This window comes from Suncus etruscus, chromosome 10, assembly GCF_024139225.1.
Source record: "Suncus etruscus isolate mSunEtr1 chromosome 10, mSunEtr1.pri.cur, whole genome shotgun sequence".
Lineage (NCBI taxonomy): Eukaryota > Metazoa > Chordata > Mammalia > Eulipotyphla > Soricidae > Suncus > Suncus etruscus.
This window is the reverse complement of record NC_064857.1, coordinates 64,338,540-64,359,872: the sequence shown is the minus strand read 5'-3', so window position 1 is coordinate 64,359,872 and position 21,333 is coordinate 64,338,540. Positions and strand designations below refer to the sequence as shown.

Below are 21,333 nucleotides of genomic sequence, written 5' to 3'. Positions count from 1 at the left end.
TAAAATGATTTAACTTGGATCCATTCCTAAACATCCACAGTGCTTGCCACAAGTATCACAACTAAAAAGAAGGTCATTGAGTTTAATGGAAATGTATCTGGCCATGTATCAGAAGCCAAGCTGTATGGGGGAGGAAAAATATACCTTGCAAATATTTTACTAAATGAGTTTAAAAGCATATTTTTAAAGTTTTAATATAAAAATAGCAGTAGAAACTGCTGAGACTTCTGTACTGGAGAGAATCTTTTATTTTTATTATATATGTATATTAATTTAACATACCTATTACATTTTTGTTGAAGATTTAGACATTACTCTCTGAAATTGGAACAATGAGAAATTGGATCATCCAAGATATGGGTGGAGGGGCAAAAACATGTAGCTAGTTTTCAATATTAAGTTGTTTGGTTGTGAGTCTGAAAAGAGGATGAAGATTCACAAAGATGTTAGTTGGTCTCTACCTGTTCTATAGGAAGAATAGCAAAATACTATGAGATAAAGAGCAGAGAGTGATAGGATATAGCAGGCAGGTACTGGTCAGAACAGGGCACAGCTTACAGGGCTTGGAGAACACGTAGAAAAAGGAGGAGATGAACAGTGAGTCACAAAGAGAATGGGGTGTTGAGTATAATCCTGAAGATGGCAAAGTGTCCAAGGCTTTCTGAGACAAAAGACTGAACACTCCCTGGTTCTGTGTCATCCATCAGTGAAGAATGGTATTCGGTTATTACTTGTGTGCATGTGAAAAAATTTCTTTTTATTTATATAGTTGTTCATTCATATATGACCATAAATTTAAACAATTCTGACTTAGGAAAAACATACCAATCGCTTTGCATATGAATGTCTCTGACATAACTAATGTTGACAGGTGAAAAGAGAACTTCTGGAAGCCATAATTTTAGATATTGCTAGTTTGGGCCCAGGAAGCTTATATTAAAAGTTAGGTTCCTAATTATATTTAGGAGTAAATTATTTATCCCTGTTAGCTCTTTGGAGCTATGATGTAAGTCTAGTTTTGCTTAGGTCCCAATTGCATTTAGACTACAAAGATTCACCTTTTGAACTACTAAATAGAATCTCATTAGACATTAGGTACAACTCCTTCCTCTATACTCTCTATAGTTTTTTTTTCATGGTTATTTTAATTTTTATTCTCATGTATAATCTTGCATATTAAATATAATAGTTATATTGTATCACTAACAAAAAATAAAGAACATGAGAAACAGAAACTACAATTTTAAGTGAAAGGTTTTCTGTAATATGGTTAATGCCTACCAGTCTCTATTTCTCTTTGGAAAGTTAGATATCTGACTTGCTGTAGTTCTGCCTTGCTTTGAAAATCATTTATATAGTAGTGCCTTTGATTCTGGAATTATTGATTTACAGTGTTGTGTGTGAATTTGTCGATGGTCTGTTCATCTGATCGTGTGCAGACTAGCAGTCACTATTCATGATACTGTGTTCTGAAAATCCATCCAGATGTTTGCCCTTCATGAGACACATTGAGAAAATTAAGTTGGTATAAAATAATCATCGTCATCTGTGCAGTCAGTTTTAAATTATTCTTTTCTATGGCCAACTAACGTGCATAGAGTAATTCTTGCTGTCTGCTCTTGTAAACCTGGATGAACATTTTAAAAAATCACTGTGCCTTTGAAATTACTGAAACAAATGAGAAGGAGGCTATTCTGGACCACTGATCATACTTAGACATATGGTCTTTGTCAGTCATATGAGAAGATGAACAAAAAGTTATATTCAGAAAATGGAATATCCAAGTGATTTGTATGTTTTCTGTTTCTTAGTGAATTCATATGAGTGAATAAGAATGCTTAGAGTTCTTAGCAGTACCCAAACAGGGTTGGATGTATGTGCCTGAGAACAGTTAATGACATATTGATGTCTTTTCAGAGCATGTATATATAGTTGTTCTATGATATGTGGCTCATCATGGGTTGACCAAATCTTAGTCCTTTGGGCAGGGACAAGTGAGTCACCTTTAGTTGAGAATTTGAGCCAGAAATACAGTAACAGCATAGACAAAAAGGTCCTTCATTAATCTGGCCCAACATTGTTAACAAGGTCACATTCTGCCATTTTTACAAACATTTTCTTCTGAAACATTCAAGAAGACACAGGCTTTGGTTTCCCCAGAAGATCCTCATCTATTTTTGTGATGGAGAAGAATAATATTCTTTATGATTTTACTTTCTCTTCCTAAAGACAGCTTCAGAATTCTCTGGGGTAAAAGTAGAGTTTTCAAAGTCTGGGCTTTTTCCATGTTCTAATATTTGTGTTCTAATGTTTTCTAACTTAGTAAGACTTAATCAGCCCTCTCTTATGAACTGAATTCACTTCAGGATAGTAATGTACAAATAGATCTATACTTTTAATCTATACCATGAGACAGATGCTAGGCAAATAAGTACAAGTAAGTGTCCTCTAACTTATGTATTATAGACTTATTTGGAATGTTGATTTATATATATTTTACTTACTGTTAACCAAAAAGGAACTACAGATGTATATACACATACAAACCTATATATATATATATATATATATATATATATATATATATTTACATATATATGGTTGTATTTTACATTTTAGGTAGTATTCATAATATACCAAATGTATTTTTGGATAAAACCCAATTTTATATGACTTCACTCTTTTATGTTTTTCAATTTCATGCCTTTGTGGAGTTGGTTCAAAGCTATGCATACCTATGTAAGTGGATGTCCATGTACTTTTAATTATGCTGGATTCTTTTGGAATATAATGCAATTATACTTTACATTTGAGTTCATTTTTTCTGATCATTTAATCAAAATAGCTAAATTAAATTAATGCTAGTTTCTATGTTTGATACAAACTTTTATATGTTTATTCATTCCCTTGCTTTTTTACTTACTCCTTTTGCTTTTTTATACCTGTGGATTTGACCTCATTCAACATAAAGAGTATTGGCGATCAGTCGTTCCATAGCAGATAATTCAAGTTGAAAGTTACATTGAAAAAAATCTGTAATTATAGCTTTTTTGATGGGAAAGAAGCAGGTTATTGTCCCAGCTTCAACATTTCATGTTAAGAATAGTTTTTGTCATAGATATGTTTTCCAAATTCAACAAAGTATTTTAACTAATTTAATATTTAATCAGCTTTAATTTTATGAAAGGATAATAGAGTTTAACCTTGATCCTATTTATTTATGTATTTATTTATTCTTTATTGTTTATTGGATCACTGTGAATTACACTGTTACAAAGTTACCCATGATGGAGTTACACAGATATGATATTTGAGCAACAGCAATTTCATCAGTGTCTTCTTTCCTCTATCAATGTCCGCGGTTTTTCTCTTGCCCCACAACCTGTCACTGTGGCAAATACTTTAACTTTCAGGCACTCTAATTTTTAGTACTATTACTGACATGATGTCATGCATATCACGTTCCCTTCGTTAAGCACCTAGTTTTATCCAGAGCAACCACTTCCACCTATCATTGCTCTAGTGGTCCTTTGCCTGTCCTCACCACTCAGCCCCACTGTGGCAAGCTTCCTAATTAATCAGGACCAGTTTTTGTGCCCTTTATTTCTATAGTCTTTGGATATTATTCTCCTATAATTTTTCTTTTTCTTTTTTCTTTTTGGGCCACACACGGTGGCACTCGGGTTACTCCTGGCTCAGCTCTCAGAAATCACTGTTCTGACTAGTGTTGTAATGAACATAGCAGTGCAGATGTCTTTCTTGCTTTGAGTTTTGGGGACTCTAGGGTGTTTATCTCAGAGTGTACTGGATAATTCAAATGAAAGACTATTAGTTCTTTTTTTTTTTTTAGAAACATCCATATTTTTTTCCAAAATATGCTGAACCAGTTGACTTTTGTGCCAGTAGTAAGGGAGGGCTCCATTCCTTCCACACTCATGACAACACTGTTTTCTGTTGTTTATTCTAAATAGTTCTATTATCTTTGTTATAGAGTGATGTCTTCTTGTTGTTTTGATTTGTTATTTCACTAATTATTTGTGATAGACAGCATTTTTTATGCTTTATAGTCATTGTATTCTTTTTCCCTCTGAGAAAAGTATGATCATATTTACTCCCTAGTTTTTGATGGATTTTGATTTTTTTTCATAAAGTTTTACTAGTGCTTATTGTATTTTGGAAATTAACCCTTTATCAGGTAGGAGTGGGCAAATAATTTCTCTCCTTTTGTATGCTATGTATTCTGCCTTCATTTTCTTTGATGTTCAGAAGCTTTTTAATTTAATACAGTCCCATTTGTTTATCTTTGCTTTCAAATGCTTGCTCAGTGGCATTCCATTCTTCAAGATGCCAGTAGCTTCAATATTATGGAGCTTTCTGCCTATGTTTTTCTCTATTTATTTTATGGATTAAGTCTGATATTGATTTATTTAATCTGTTCTTATTTTACTTGTGTGCATGGCATTAAAAAGAGGTACTAAGGTCCTCCAAATAAAAAAGGAAGATGTCAAGTTCTCACTATTTGCAGTGACATAATACTATATTTACAAAATCTTAAAAACTCTGAGATGAAGCAATTCAGACAGACAATAGATTCATATAGTAAAATTAACGTGCAAATTTTCATGGTTTTTCTATAAGCAACTATTGAATTAGTAGGGAGATATATATTTTTTAAATTCCATCCCCAACTTTGGCTCAAAAAATCAAGTAATTAGGAATAAAATCTAAAGACCTATACAAAGAAAACTGCAAGACACTACTTAAATATACAAAAGAAGACACAAGGAAATGGAAACACATAACTATTTAATGATTGTGGGATTAACATCATCAAAATGCTAATCTTCCCCAAAGCATTATATAGATTCAATACAGTTCCTATAAGAATACACATGAATTTTTCCAAAGAAATAGATCAAACACACATATGAAATAATAACACCCCCCAGAAAAATTAGCCAAAGCAATCCTTAGGACAAAGAAGGTGGGATTCATCACTTTTCCTAACTTCAAACTTGACTATAAAACAATAGTACTTAATACAGTATGGTACTAGAATAAAGACATACACTATGATCAATATACTGTTAACCCCCTGATGTCAATAGAACTAAAGCACAAAAGATGAAGGTGTAGTTAAATGAGAACTTTTTGGGGACTGGAGTCGAGCATAACAGTTGCCGTACCTACAACCAACCCAAATTTGATCACCTACACCCCAAAGACTCCCCCAGAATTGGCCCCAGAGCATCATGATAAACACTCCCCAAACAAAACAAAATAAAACAAAATTGATAGGTGATTGGCTGCCACAAGTCACTGGCTGGGGGTGTGCCTAAAAACATAAGATTGAATGGATCCCCCCAAAAACAAACAAACAAACAAGCAAACAAATTGATCTTGGGAATGTGAAGTTTGGTGCAAAGTTAGATTTCTTCTTCATTTTAATGGGTGTCCTTGGATGATGCCATTATATACAGGTTTGAAAAAAATATTACAACCATGTCTCAGTGGGAAGAGATTGTTAAAGCTTACCATTGACTTTGAAATAATCACGAGTCACATGCATTTGCCTAGGCAGTGGATGACCACAGAGTGGATTACCTCAAGAGCACTTACGCTTGTCTTTGAGCCAAGAAAGCCACACAGTTCGGATTGGCATCAGGCCTTATGGGTTTGGGATGCTGACATTGCATTTTTGCTTGTGGTGGCATCTTTTCCCTGCTGACAGACGTCCATCAATGAAAAGGCTCAGCTTTGCTGCCTGTCCAAATGGGAATTTCATTTTCCTAATGACTTATTTTACAGGACTTGGATTTTGAAGCCAAAACAAGCTATACACTCCGGATAGAAGCTGCCAACAAAGATGCTGACCCTAGGTTCTTAAGCTTGGGGCCTTTTAGTGACACGACCACCGTGAAGATAATTGTGGAGGATGTGGATGAGCCCCCTGTGTTTTCCTCCCAATTGTACTCCATGGAGGTTTCAGAAGCTACGCCAGTGGGGAACATTATCGGGACAGTAGCAGCTCATGATCCAGATGCTTCTAATAGCCCTGTGAGGTAAAGTCCCTTGTCATATTTTTCTACAGTCTATTCCCAGCTATTTTATTTAGAAAAATTATACCCTAGCTCTTCCTGAACTAACACTTCTTGTATGTTGTGAGTTCAGGCAACAGCACTGAAATGGGATCAAAACAGTGCTCACACAGTTCTCGATTTAAAATGCATCACCTGATTATCCAAGGCATGATGGTGTTAGCATCAGTCATTATAGTCATAATTTGTGGTTGATTGACAGTGCAACTAATTATCTTAAGTTCTTCCAAAGCATCTTGCCTTTACAGACAATGCAATGGCTTTTCTAATGGTAGGATCAATACAGGTATGGGCCACATCATTCCATAAACTGTTTAAGGTCAGGGTTAATTTGTAAGCAAACCATGTTTAATGGTGGTCTAATTAGATACCAGAGAAGTGTTTGGTGTATTTCTACTTATAAAAAATTGCCTTCTATGTGTATATAACCTATGTTTAAATGTTCTGTCAAGAGCCCTAATCAATACTGGCACATCATTACAGGTAACAAATCTTAAAACTAACAGAACGGGTTTAGACAGTTTTAAAAATATTACAGCGCACCTGTTAAGTTGACAATTTGTAGCCTGAGGTCTATGAGGATCATTTTGGGTTTGCCTGTTTTTCTGTACATATGAAAAATTATATCATTTTGCTATGTAATTCTTTGATAGTGGATGTTGGGCAAAACTTGCTGATGCTCTGGGGCTACTCTTGCCTTTGTGCTCAGGACTGAGCCCTTCCTTTTGTAGGGGAGCCATATGCGGTGCAAGCATTTTCACATGTTGCCTGAGAGGAAAGCAAATCAAGCACTTTATTTAACCTTTGTTCTATCTCCATGTCCCTAAATTATGTCCCTCTAAGCAAATATAAAGAATATACCTAAAACTGTATGTATCACAGGCCTTCATAAATAAGACATTTCCAAGTGGCAGTTTGAAATTTGATGACTCTGTTGTAAGATGTAAAAAAAGCAATGAATGTTTCATATTCAGATTTGTTCCATTTCTTTGACTGACATTTTACCATACTGTGCACTTTGCTCATGAATAACGGACCAGTGCACAACCTTAGGCAGAGAGCTGATAATCACAGCCATCAAACTTTTACTTAAATCTTTCCTAGTACAGAAAGAAGGAAATAGGAAGAAAGGGAGGTGTCTCATAAACTTAGGTATAGCGAAACAGACCCCACACTCTGAAATACCACACACACTATTGCCTAGTTATAAATGGGTTAAGGCTGAACTTGGTTGACCTTGGAAGGGAAGATTTATCTGCCCTCAGCTATGAATGAGCAGCTGGTCACTGCCATAATTTTTACCTTACTTGCATTTTTTTAAAGCTAATGAAGGTGACAGAAAGTTCAGATGAAATCCTGTCTGGCATCATGTTCTTCTTCCTGAAATTCACAGATCAAATCAGGGCAGGTTCAAAGTGAACTTAAATGTTATCAGGAATCACTTTTTCTTTCATAATTTTCATTACTTTCTTTTTTTTATTTTTTTATTTTGGGTAACATCCAGCAGCACTCAGGGGTTACTCCAGGCTTTATACTCAGAAATCACTCCTGACAGGCTGAGGGGACCATATGGGTTGCCGGGATTCGAACCACTGTTCTTCTGCATAAAAGGCAAATGCCCTACCTCCATGCTATCTCTCTGGCCCTGATAATATTAGCTACTTTCTTGATTTGTGTTTAATGCATGTGTTTGGAACCTTTCTTTTCATGAGTTTTGCAAGGTTTACTTCTCAGTCATTTATTACGTCTTCTTTTCTGGATCTTTCTTCCACAACTTCTCTTTTGCTATCGCTGTAGGATAGTGTTTCAGAGACTCACACCCTTGTCTGATAGTTGGGTGAACAGATGTGTGTTCCAGCAGTGCACATTTTCCAGATGTTTTCTCTTGCACTGGTACTCGCTAAGGATGCAGAGTGTGTTACTTAAATTTCTTGAATTTCTTTACAATCTAGAAAAGGGAAAAACCAGCACTCATTTCTGCTTTATCCAAGCTTTTAGGAATAGGAATGATGTCTTATGCTTTTCCCCTCAGAATTATGAATTGATTAGTCTGAAGCATCATAAGTATTAATGCATGCTTATCAGAGCTTATTATAAATTTATGTCATTTTTTTTTCATTTAAAGACCAGTATGGTCTCTGAAAAGAATCATTTATGAGCAACTTTATTAGTTATATCTATGAAAGAGGTTTTCTTCATTTATTTTATAACCAAAGGAAACTTTTTCATAAGCGTGTCATAGAAATAAACATGTCTTAGATCACAACAAAAGTTACTTTCAAAATGTAACTCATTCTCCAACAAAGGCCATTAGGTAGATGTGTAAACAAACAGCACAAAAGTCTGCTGTTCCTGAGAAGGGAACAATCCTGAAGATTGACAGGAACCTAAAAATTCTTGCATATTTGAGTTTTGTGCTTTCACAAATTTATTATTTTGTTTACTGTGTAGTTTTAAGGATGCAATGAATAGAGGTAGTTGGATCATACCTGGCAATGCTCAGGAATCTCTCATGGTGGTGCTCAGGGAGCTGGCAGGTATGCCGCATGCAAAACAAGCAATTATCAGAAGAGGGTCTGTAAAATAAATCCCACATGTTGTAAAATCACAGCACTCTCATATTTCCACCCCCCAAGCAGACAGGTTTGAAGCAGGTAGGGTAACCGTGAAGAATTAGTAAACCAAGTCAGTCAAGAAAGTCATGGAGTCAGTGGATTCTCTGTTGCCAGTGTCTGAGTGCACAAAAGCCAAACTGCTCTTCTTTATTCTTTTATTTTTCATTTTTTATTTAAATATCTTGATTACATAAATGATTGTGATTAGGATTCAGTCATGTGAAGAACACCTTCACCAGTGCAACATTCCCACCACCAATGTCCCAAATCTCCCTCCATCCCACCCCACCCCACCCCCCTGTACTCCAGATAGGCTTTCTAGTTCCCTCATTAATTCATATGATTATGAATCATAGTTATTTCTATAGCTGTACTCACCACTCTTTGTGGTGAGCCTCATGAAATGAGCTGGTGTTCCAGCCCTCCTCTCATTGTCTCTGAGGATTGTTACAAAAATGACTTTTATTTTTCTTAAAACCCATAGATGAGTGAGACTATTCTGCATCTCTCTCTCTCTCCCTCTGACTTATTTCACTCAGCATGATAGATTCCATGTACATCCACGTATAGGAAAATTTCATGACTTCATCTCTCCTGATGGCTGCATAATATTCCATTGTTCATATGTACCATAGTTTCTTTAGCCATTCGTCTGTTGAAAGGCATCTTGGTTGTTTCCAGAGCCTGGCTATTGTGAATAGTGCTGCAATAAAAATAGGTGTGAGGAAGGGGTTTTTGTATTGTATTCTTGTGTTCTTAGGGTATATCCCTATGAGTGGAATAGCTGGGTCGAATGGGAGCTCAATTTCCAGATGTTGGAGGAATCTCCATAGCGCTTTCCATAGAGGTTGGACTAGATGGCATTCCCACCAGCAGTGGATAAGAGTTCCTTTCTCTCCACATCCCCGCCAGCACTGATTGTTCTCATTCTTTGTGATGTGTGCCAATCTCTGCGGTGTGAGGTGGTATCTCATCGTTGTTTTGATTTGCAAACCTTTTTCTTTATTCTTAATACAAAATTCAACCAGGTTGGGGAGGGTGGAGTAAGATCCACATGACTGAAACCCAACCACAATCATTTTTTTAATCAAGGTGTTTAAATACAGATATTAATTTAAAAAAGAAGTATCAAAGAGCTAGGTGAAAAGAAAAAAAGGAAATTGGAGAAGTGCCTTTGTTTGGAGTTAATAGCTGGGTGTTATCTTATAAATACTATCTCTTAATTCTCTCCTTCACCAAAAGTCAGAAGTCTTAGGGGACTACAGACTCACAATTTTGTTGTTATTTAAAATTAGGAGAGGATGTTATTTGAATTATCAGTATATGGGACATTAGATAATAAATATTTCCACTTATTGATGTCCACTGGAGTTTAATAGTGAGATCTACCATCTGCCTTTTATAGTGGATGGCACATAATAATCTAGATGATAGATGAGTGTTCTAGAAAGAAATGTACTGACCTGCATCTTACACGGTAAAATTGAGATCCTTTTATCCCATGAGTCCTGCCTTGTCCATCATTTTAAAATTGTGACTTGCTGTACTAAAGTACCAGTCCAAAGCTATAACTCTTCCTGAGTAGCTGCCTTCTCCTTGTATGGGTTTGTGGCATCTACTCCATCACCAGCTTCTCAGCAGTAGGTTTGTCACAATGGGAAAGAGATAAAATGAATCCAGAGTTCCATGATTGGCCAGATGCAGCTTGTCTGTATGACAAATGTCTTGTCTTCTTAGGGCTTCTCCACCATCCAGGTAATTTAGCTAGGACAGTATTTTGTGGACAGGTTGCTTTCTTCTTGTCTTGGATGAAATTGGAAGCCAAAGGTCATGAGTAGGTGATACTTGAGATTATTTATAAAATCAAAAATACGGTTGTGTTTTGTTTTGTTTTGTTTTTTGCTTTTCTATGTTTTATTATTTTGGGGCAACAAAATGATACTCAAGACATACTCTTGGGCTATTTATACTCAGGAATCACTCTACATGAATGTTAAAGAATAAACCCAGGTTGGCCACATGCAAGGCAAATACCTTACTACTGTACTGTCACTCTGGACCTGTTGTTTTATTTCTAAGTGGAGAATAGGTGTGTCTCTGGGTTTTGCATTTTCATTTTGCTTTAATTATTTTATGTATATTTTGACTTTAAAACCCAAACACTAGGCTTTATGGGTGAAACTAAGAAGACCAGGATCTGACTTGTGTTTTTGAATTGTCTTTCAGAATAATATACACTTCACTTCTTTTTCCCTCATCAGTACATGTGTGTAATCTGTGAGAGAATTCTTAAATCTAGAGAACTTTTCATGCCTCCTGCCTGCCTAGGTATCCATCTACTAGAGGGAACATTCTAGAGACAGCTTACATTGTGAACCACTGAGGAAAATACCCTAGTGCAAACAAAGATGAATAAAACATTTTCTCTGACCTCAAGGAGCTTCCAATTGACTGGAAGAAAAAAGACACTATTGAAGTTAAACAATCTAAGCAGTAAAAGTGCAGACACACCGGAACCTGGAAAGTTGTGAGATAAATAGCAAAATCCCTACAGTTTGCTGAGCACAAACTCTGTTTTAATAGAGTAATAGTGCTGGTAGGACTCAGGGCAGGCTGGATGTAGATAAACCAAGAAACATTATGCAAAATCCCTTATGTTTTATGTAGTTATATCTAAAAATCTGGTGTTATATTAAAAAATCAGCAAATTTACTTCTGTGGGCAACACAGCAAGCCCTGAGTCCCTATGCTGAATAGGTGATGAATTGAAACATGGTATTATCACATTTAAGATCAGATATGAAGACGGATGATTAAAAAGTAATGGAGATCATCTTCAGCATCTCTAACCATTTAGATACTGAACAGTATTTGTCTTTATGTTTAAGGAGCGCAGGATAATATTTACCTGTCAGTCCTTTGGGCATTCCTGGTATTTTATATTCTCAGATAAAAGGTGATAAAATAGTATCAGATATTTCATTATGTAGTGTGAATGGAATGAACACATTTGGTGCATTTGAATAATTCAGTGTGTATTTTTAAGTAGCTTGTATGCATGCATAGATTTGTACATATTATTTTAATCTAAATTATTTGTATCTTAGAGAATTGAGGAATAAGTTAACAGAGGAAAAAGGAGAGGGGCCGGAGCTGTGGTGCAAGTGAAAGTGCATCTGCCTTGCTTGCACTCATCTACGATGGACCATGGTTCGATCCCCCAGAGTCCCATATTGTCCCCAAGCCAGGAGTGATTTCTGAGTGCGTAGCCAGGAGTAACTCCTGAGCATCACTGGATGTGCCCCCCCCCAAAAAAAAATAAAAGAGGAGAAACATCTATAGTTTGAGGGACAGAATAATGAGCTGGGAAGCTCTTCCACCTGCTACACTAGGATGAACTAGTGGCAAAATTTAGCATCTCTTGGTTCCTGATGGAAAGGGTCAATGTGACAGAAGTTTATTGAAATGTCCTGAGGCCTTTCCACATTTTTGACTCAGAAAAGTCAGGCCCATTGATTTAGAGCACCACCAAGATGGTACCAGATTGAAGATTTAATCCCTGCAGGGAAAAATATCAAGTTTCATTATCAGAAGAGAATAAAGAGGTCAATAACAACTTGTTAAGTACTGACCTGGGGAGTTTAGTTTTAAAGCTTTTCTCATTAGACCTAGAATACAAGCATTTCTATTCCTCAGTTATAAACAAACATGCCCCTGTTCACTTAGTTAGAATCTGTGGTCCCGTATTTTAGGCAAGTTCCTTATCACGATCTCTACCCTATTTGCAGCAAAGATACAAATTTTCTAAGAGATTAAGTTTGAACACAGATGCTTCAGGTGTTTACATTGATAAGATTTGTCCAACGCTCATTTATTGTTACCTATTGCATACTCCACTCCCATTACATTAGTCAGCTCTCTTTCACAAGGTGGCATTTGTCTCCGGTGGTTGGGCAATGCAATAAATGCAATACAATAAATCTGTTGCTTGTTAATAGGAAAATTTTAATTTATTCTGAAAGCTTTCAAACAATTGTTTAATAATGACTTTGGTTAGGAAATTCATTCTGTGTCAAATATACAGGACAGTGAGGATATATAGATTCCTTGATGTGGTCCAGAGCCTCTTATTTTATTGTCTACCCCCAAACATACACACACACACACACACACACACACACACACACACACACACACACACACATTCACACACACATCCCAAAAAAAGATTTGACATGAAGACCTTTAAAAAATCAGCGATAAAATGAGTACTAACAATCATCTTGTTTAAAAACAACAACAAAATAAATAAAACACTTTCTCCATTTTCAAGAAAACTAAACAATGACGAAATGAACAGAACCCCCAGATTCACAGAATTGGTTAGTGGTTGAATAGAACCTATAAAAGACAATCCTCTTATTTCTAATTCTGGTTCAAGAAGGAGTATCCCAGAGAAAGCAGTCGAGGCCAGGAGTCAGACCTATTAAACATGATTTCTGAGCTCATTGGAGAGATTCAATACTTGATTGCTGAAGGATTGTCTTTATGAAATAGGTTTCACATAAGCAGAAAAATAAAGCAGGCAAGGAGATGAACATGAGGCATTTTCATTCATCAGTATATGAATGTAATTGAGGACTTCAGATGGAACATCAGGGGAAATATGAATTTCTAATTCAGAATCAGAGTAGTTGTTGAAGTGAATGAACCTTCATTAAAAGGCAATGGATGTAGTAAAAACATGGTAAACACAGTGTGATACTGAAACTTGTCTCCTTTAACAATAGTTTGCCAAAATGTGGAATCGGTCGCATTTGGCAAGAGCAAAAAAGCTGAACACTGATTTACTCATTAGAAGTCTGAAGCTCCACATAGGAAGACTGAAATTATGGCAGTGTAATGTGATCATCGAGGGCCTGGCCTCCTAGATCATTCATCACCTTGTATTTGGCGGGTGGCTTTTAGATCCTTTTCCATTGGGTTCATATACTGTGTGAAAGTGAGTGAGAGCCCATAGTAAAAATACAACTCTCAGTGAATGAACTTCACTCTTCTTTAAAGGGCCTGTAAATGGTTCTTGACCCAGAAACTTTCTTTTACGTCTCATCTCCTCGAGTTAATCAACAAAGATCTAACAACTACAAGGACACTGCAAATACAGTCTTTTAGCTGGACATGTGATTTCCACTCACATAAGCAGGACTCTGTTAATTAAGAGCAAACGGCTATTAAAGATGCAAGTAAAATCTGTCACAGGTGACCTTCCATAAACCTTTGAGAATTATTTTTAAAAAAAGACAGAGAAACCTTATTTTAATTACTCAAAGACTTTGTTATGGAAGGGTTTGAAGGGCAAGGCAGATTGGGAGAAAGATTGATGATTCTGCTGGTAGACATATTGTGTGTGGGTTAAAGGTGTTTGCAGGTATCTGGAGTCGTTTACAAAACTACAAGAAAAGAATTGAGGCTGGGCTTTGGGATTTGGAGCCGTCTGCATAATAAATGGAGTGGGCAAAATGCAGCCTGCTGCTACTGCAGAAATATGGCATGAATCTAATTGAAGGTTCTGTTGTCCACGGAAAGAGAATGAGCTTCAAGCTACACATTGCAGAAACTAAAGGTCACTGGGAGTCCACACACTGCCCACTGAACTATACATACTGAACTTAGGCTCACGTTAAGAGAAACACTCTCTCAGGTTGTTTTTTCACTAGTCAGTTTCTGATTTGGCTCAGGCAGTCACGAGTGAGTCCATAAATATCATAAATAAACATTCTCTTTTTTTTCATTAGGACCTTTCTTTTTCTTGGACCCACAGCTAAGCAAAGCTAAAGACATTGTCCATCTTTCACTACAGAAACACCTACATTCATTTCTCTTTGCCAAGGCATTTTCTCTGGGGACATATATCTCTAGTATGAGCTAAGGTCTTATATAAAAATTTTATTTTGGCATGAAGATCAAAGAAAAAGAAAATCCCATGTATGTGGTGTGAGTTCAGGTCTTTTAGCAACAGCAGTTACTGGATTATTCTGGAAACTCGAAGTCTGTCTCTTCCCAGGCCAGTCCTGCATGCTCTCTGCATACCCTCCCTGCTCTTCTCTGAGAGCAATTTGCTGGTTTTCTTCTAAGTGCTTATAATAGGTTGCTATCTTTAAGCTATTTTATGGACTCAGTTTCCTAAAATAGAATGTCACGTGCAGATGTTCAATAATAATTGCTGAATGCATGAATAATAAATGAAAAGGAGGCATAGATACGAATATCAGAATAAGTCTGACAAACAAATATGTAGCCATGTATACATTTATAATTTAGGTCCTATGTGATTGATTTGGCAATAATGCTAATTAAATATTGTAATATTAAGGCACATGTAATTTATAAAGGAAACCACTGAGTTGATGATTTACTAATGAGTTGGTGTTTTTTGATGTTTAATTTGTTTATGAATGTATTTGTTATTTTGAGCAACACCCCCTGGTATGCAAAGATTTTCTTGGATCTACACTTGGGGATCACTCTTGGTGGAGATCAGGAAACCATATGTGATGTCAAAAGTCAAACTTGGGTCAGCCACATGCAAGGCAAGTGCCTTGCCTGCTATACTGTCATCCTGGCCCTGTTTTTTTATTTATGAGTCATACCTCTTGGTGCTCCAGAGCTCTTCTGGACCCTCTCTGTGGTGAATGATGCATGAAAGCTATTGGGACAAGCATTTCCCCTGACATAGAAATGATAAATGTTTGAGAGAACTGTTAGTATCCATTCATTTTCAAAACATATATAAAGATCTTTCCATTTGTTGCTTTGGGTCACACCCAATAGTGTTCAGAGATTATTCCCGATTCTATGCTCTGGGCAGGCTCAGGCAAACCACATGGGATGCTAGAGATCAAACCTGAGTCAGTTGCATGCAAGGCAAATGTCTTTGTCAGTGTGCTATTAATGCAATCATAAAGATCTTTAGAGGTAAGAGGGTACTGGAGAGATAATACAGCACTTGCCAGATTGGGCACTTCTCCTGCATGCTTCTTACCTGGGTTTTATTCCTGGTACCACATATAGTTCTTAAGCACCTTCAAGGGTGATGCCTGAACACAGATCCAGGAATAAGCTCTGAGCACCGTTGGGTGTGGTCTCAAAATAAAGCAAACTAAAAATTAGGAAATATCCTGTAGACTACTAGAGTAACTATAAAAGTAAGATGTTTATAGATAACTTTGAGTTGGGTATAGTAGAGAGATAGTACAACAAATAGGGCAATTTCCTTGTATGTGGCAACCTGGTTCAATTCCTGGTACCCCATAATTTAAATGTAAATAAAATAAAATTCTAATTAGGAATCACTTAGCATACTATTAAGTGCATTCTCAAGCTTCCTATCTCCTAAGAGTTGGGACCTTTGAGACTATTAATAAACACTCCAGCTCAATAGACAATCACATACATTTATTAATGCCAACTTCAAGGAATTTTAGAAGGAATAAATTCATTTTTTTAATTATTTCAGAAAATGAATGATTTGGGGATTTAGTGTGAACTTCATTGCTGCATGTGTATTAATTCATATTCTTTTGGTCAAATACAATCAATTGTATCATTACAATTAGATAACTATATTATTTCAAGCATGTGTTTATGTGTACTTATCTATGGACATATATGCCTAATGCATATGTAATAGCATTAAATAGTGGCAACAAATTGCTTGAATGGTGTAGCCTTTAAAGAGGAAAATCTGCCTCATATTTAATTGCAAATTAAAGTCTGCACATTCAATACAGCTCTTGTTTGAATGACTGCTATGTGGAAAACGGATTGTGACAAATAAAATAAAAACTGTGAAAAAGGGCACGATGATGTAAAATTAAGATTCTAGAAGGCATGAACTTGGACTGTGACAGAACTCGAGGGAAGTTTCTGATAAACTGTATTATGGGTAAGAAGAAAGATATGAAGTTTTAGATTTTTACTTTGAATCATCAACTGAGTGGGGATGGCATTAATTCAGATGAAGAGAGGGAGAAAGAGACATCAGAGATACAAAGTGTAGATTCTTGGGCAGATTATGTTTGGGCTCCTGTTGTCACTCCTTGTGGTGGGAGTTAGTAGGTCCTCAAAATGGGGGTCAAGGAGATTGAGTATAGTTGGAAGTAATCAAAGTTGAGTACTGAAACATGGCACTAAGGGAAATTAATTTGCCAAGGAAAAGTATTACTAGAAAGAGGGGGGCAAACAGGTTTGAAGAGGGCTTGGCTGAGTTCCTAAAGAGGCTGTTTGTCCATCAGCGTGGGCAAAAGAAATCATGTGGGAAGGTTGCATGTAAGAACAGGAAACAAGTGGCATGGCTTTATTTGTTATGTTTTAGGTTTTGTTTTATTTTTTCCTTATAAGAAAGGCAAAGGGGAAAGAGTTTTGAAGATACCACCCCTATGTCATGTAACATATTTTTGTATATGTGCTGCCAAAGTGAATACTGATAACAATTTTAAATAAAAAAGCACAGAGAAGTGAACAGTGTATTAGGTGACATGAAGACCAATGATGCACTTAATAGAAAGCAGAAAATTGATTTTTAATAGAAAATGTTTTTATTTTAATTAAAATATAACTGTATAGAAGGAAAATATCAAACTCCAAGGCAAAACATTTATGAGAAGGTCAGAGGAAAGTGAATGTTCGTTCAGTCTGCCTCAATTGGTCAGATCTGAACCAAGTGATGTTGTGTAGTTGAAAGATGTTAAAGATGAAGTAATATTAATGTTTAATGAAAGATTAAAAAAGGGTCTGAGGGATTCTAAGTAAGATTTGTTTCTGCTTATGTGAAATATTATAGAGGAGAGAATGAGTGTGTTTTGTACATTTGTTCTTGTTTTCAAATGATTTTTTTATCTTAGTTTTAAATAAAACTGTATCAGTGAAACATGTCACTGGACTTTGCTCCTGTTGTGACTCAGGGATTCACTGACAACCTGAGTGCCAAATATGTTAGTTATTCCCTTTCTATTTTTTTTATTTTTTGGGGGAGGCACACCCATTTGATGCTCAGAAGTTTCTCCTGGCTAAGCATTCAGAAATCACTCCTGGCTTGGGGGGACAATATGGGATGCCCAGGGATCGAACCATGGTCCATCCTAGACTAGTGCTTGCAAGGCAGATGCCTTACCTATAGTGCCACCACTCCAGCCTTATGTTATTCCCTTTCACCATCACTCCAGTGGTAAAAATTTGTAGGAAACTCTATTGGCTGAACCCTGCCCCATCAATCATATAGGTGTCACACTGCTAGGTCCTCTTGACCTCAACAGTCTTTTCTCTGCCCCAAGTCAGAGATTCTCTGAACAGGTTTGGTATTCTCGTATCTGAGTAACACTTGCTTTATTGAAAATCTGTTGCAAGTATCTAACTCTTTGACCACCACTTCCTACTGTAGAAATTGTGCATCTGTTAAAGACACTGATCTTTTCAATAATATAGCTAAAGACAGACAGATGGGTGATATCATCACTAACCATTAAATGACATTTTTGACCCCCCTCTCAGTTCTTTCATAAAGTATCATAAGCCTTTCTTATTATCATGTATATGTTCCTGTTCTTTTTTTATCTCCCTTTTTCTTTCTACTGTTGGTGATAGTTTAATTCAACCTGATTTTTGCATAACTTTAAGCTCGTGATGACCAGATAGAAAAACAAAATGAGTGGTTTCCAGAAAAATTGATGACCATAAATATTAAAAGTGCAGAGCAACCCATCAAGCAAGCCTCAATGTTTAGCAATTTGATTATATTTTACTTGCTATGAGTACATATGTATGTGTATATAATATATATGTTTGAGGCATTTGAGGCATTATGTATACACATTTGAAGAAAAATACATTGTAAGTATTTGCTCAAATAAACCTAGTATATTCTATATGTTCAGATAAACATACATATGGATACATATATGCATATGGTTATATATGTGCACGTGTTTCCATTGTAAAAATGATTTATCTCTTTTTCAAAAAAATTTTGCTCTAGTCCTTAGATCTTATTGACCATTGTAAAAGTGAAAAACATTTAATAATGTTTTCTTTATTAATATGTTTATCACCAAATCACCTGTATCTCCATAGCTTCACTGAGACACAAATATTTGTTGATGCATCACTATCTTTGCCAAGACCTTTTTAAGTCTCTTGCTTTGTGTTACTTAAAGTTTGTAAAATAACAAACTGACAGCTGGTGATTTTATTTAAGAAGAGTAGTTACATTTGATGCAATAAATAGAACAAAGTATAATCCAATGTAAATGTTTTTTTCAATGTTCAATTAGGTATTCAATTGACAGAAACACAGACTTGGAGAGATACTTCAATATTGATGCCAACAGTGGAGTTATTACCACTGCCAAATCTTTGGATCGAGAAACAAATGCTGTTCACAATATCACAGTCCTCGCGATGGAGAGCCGTAAGTTGTAAGGCTTAAATGGCAACAGAAACATTAAGAGTGGAGAATGGGTTGTCTGAGGTGCCTTGTATTTTGTGTGACTGAAACAAAGAAATAAGTCTCTAATTTCAAGTTGTGAAATATATTTATGCTATCAAATTTTACTGTTGAATCTTTATAAAAGAGGCCTACAAGTAACAGTCCTGATGTATCCCTCTTAATTCATGTTGACATTTTTTATTAGAATTTTATAAGCTGACTTTATGCTGAGAAAGGATTGGGAAGATAGTTTGTGGAAATGAATAACCAATATCCAAAACACCCAGATTTCTGATAGTGAAATAAATTTAGTCTGTAATAAGAAAATACTAAGATAAAATAATAACAATCTTGGCATATATTAAATATTATATATATTTATACAAATAAGAGCTCTGAGAAGACTGAGCTATAGGCCTCTTAGTCACTGCTTTTTCTTACCAGAGGTTAAAAGGTTCTAATATTGATTCTAACTTTCTGCTATTTATTATCAACTCATTGTGATATTTGGGCCAGATATTCAATAGCTGCTCTAAAGTGTATGTACATTGTTCTAGGTTCTATTTAAGACTTGTTCATTTTTTTGTTATACTTATCCTTTCACTAGGCAACCCCCTTGGGTTGATTCTCAATTTCATTATTTTGTAGGGCTGCACACTCAACAATTGTCAGGGTTTACTCATGACCCTGTACGTTAGGAACCCCACCTTGTCTGGCTTTGGAGGATAATCCAACTGTGGTGAAGTTCAAACCTGGTTTGGCTGCTTGCAAGGCCAGAAACCTACCACTGTGCTTTCTCTCTGGCCCCCGATTCTAATGGTGGTTAATGTTAACTAAAAATCAAAGACAGTTTGATACTAGTTTTAGGATGAGAGAAAATAACATATCCTTTCTTCTCTCTTAGAGAATCCATCCCAAATTGGCAGAGGGTACGTGGCCATCACCATCCTGGACATTAATGACAATGCCCCCGAATTTGCCATGGACTATGAGACCACAGTATGTGAGAATGCACAGCCAGGACAGGTGAGGGATCTGCCTAGGACACATTACACACCCCTCTATCATGCCCCATATTCCAAGTGTATGGTGGTGACTTTAAATCTCTCTAGCAGCAGTCGCGGTTGAAACTCTGCCAGTTTTAAGATAAACTATAATCAGCATGTTTCTGCAAAATCAACACTTTGATGTGTAGCATAAACTAATATTAAAGGGACTTTGAAATTCAGGATTTAATTGGGATGATGAAAATTATCAGGAAAAGAATATGACTAAGGTATAGACTCCTATAACGGTTTAGAGCCTTTTGAGGAGAAATCAAGCATAGCAGGCAGGGTTAGAGCTATTTCCCACCTTGGGCTTAAGCACCTTGAAGAACTAAGAATAGAGGGAAGTTTCATCTTGCTCAAGTTTGTTTTCCTCATCTTTATTGCTCAGTGTCTTGTAATATGCGCTTGGATGGTTTAATCAGTTGGCAAAGCTTCCTGCTGAGGTTTACAAAAGTAAAATCACACAGGAATTTTGAGTAGGATGTGATTTGTTTCAGAGCCCTTTTTAGACTAAGGTTATAGAAAGACAGGTACTGCTTCCTCTTATTCTGGGAACCAGAGTTTCTTAGAAGGTACAGCATTGATTGGTGTGGCCCCAGAAATCAGCAGACCCTCCACACCTCACCCAAACCTCACACCTGCCATTTTCTATTCGCAGGTGATCCAGAAAATCAGTGCAGTTGATAAAGATGAACCATCCAATGGTCACCAGTTTTATTTCAGCTTAACCACGGAAGCAACCAATAACCATAACTTTTCATTAAAAGATAACAAAGGTACGTATCATTACTACTACATGCAGAAGCAGTAGATAGCAAATCTCCAAGTAAGGCCTTTCTTTTACACAAGAATGCTGATTGTGGATTTTTTTAAATAAAAGCAAGGACGTTAATTAAAAGGGCAATGAGCCCCTCAAGTAATTTTTAGCTATGGATTTGCTGTCATGAAGAAGAAGCTGAGGCTTAAATCATTTAGGCTTCAAGCCAAATAGGGGTGGGAAGTCAGATCCATCTCTTTTTCTCTCTCTCTCCCTCTTTCTTTCTCTTCTCTCACTGTGATTTTCCCTTAAAGACATTTGTGTACTTATT

General features: G+C 36.2%; 1 protein-coding gene across 2 annotated transcripts in view; it reads left to right on the top strand.

The window, feature by feature from the left end:
- The window catches only part of CDH7 (cadherin 7), a 145,805-nt gene that overhangs the window by 101,754 nt on the left and 22,718 nt on the right, over positions 1–21,333 (top strand). For both annotated transcript variants that reach the window (XM_049782176.1, XM_049782177.1), the window contains exons 7-10: positions 5,809–6,062; positions 19,042–19,178; positions 20,101–20,222; positions 20,904–21,021. In XM_049782176.1, the coding sequence (XP_049638133.1) occupies positions 5,809–6,062; positions 19,042–19,178; positions 20,101–20,222; positions 20,904–21,021 (631 nt within the window). The remainder of the gene's footprint in view (positions 1–5,808; positions 6,063–19,041; positions 19,179–20,100; positions 20,223–20,903; positions 21,022–21,333) is intronic.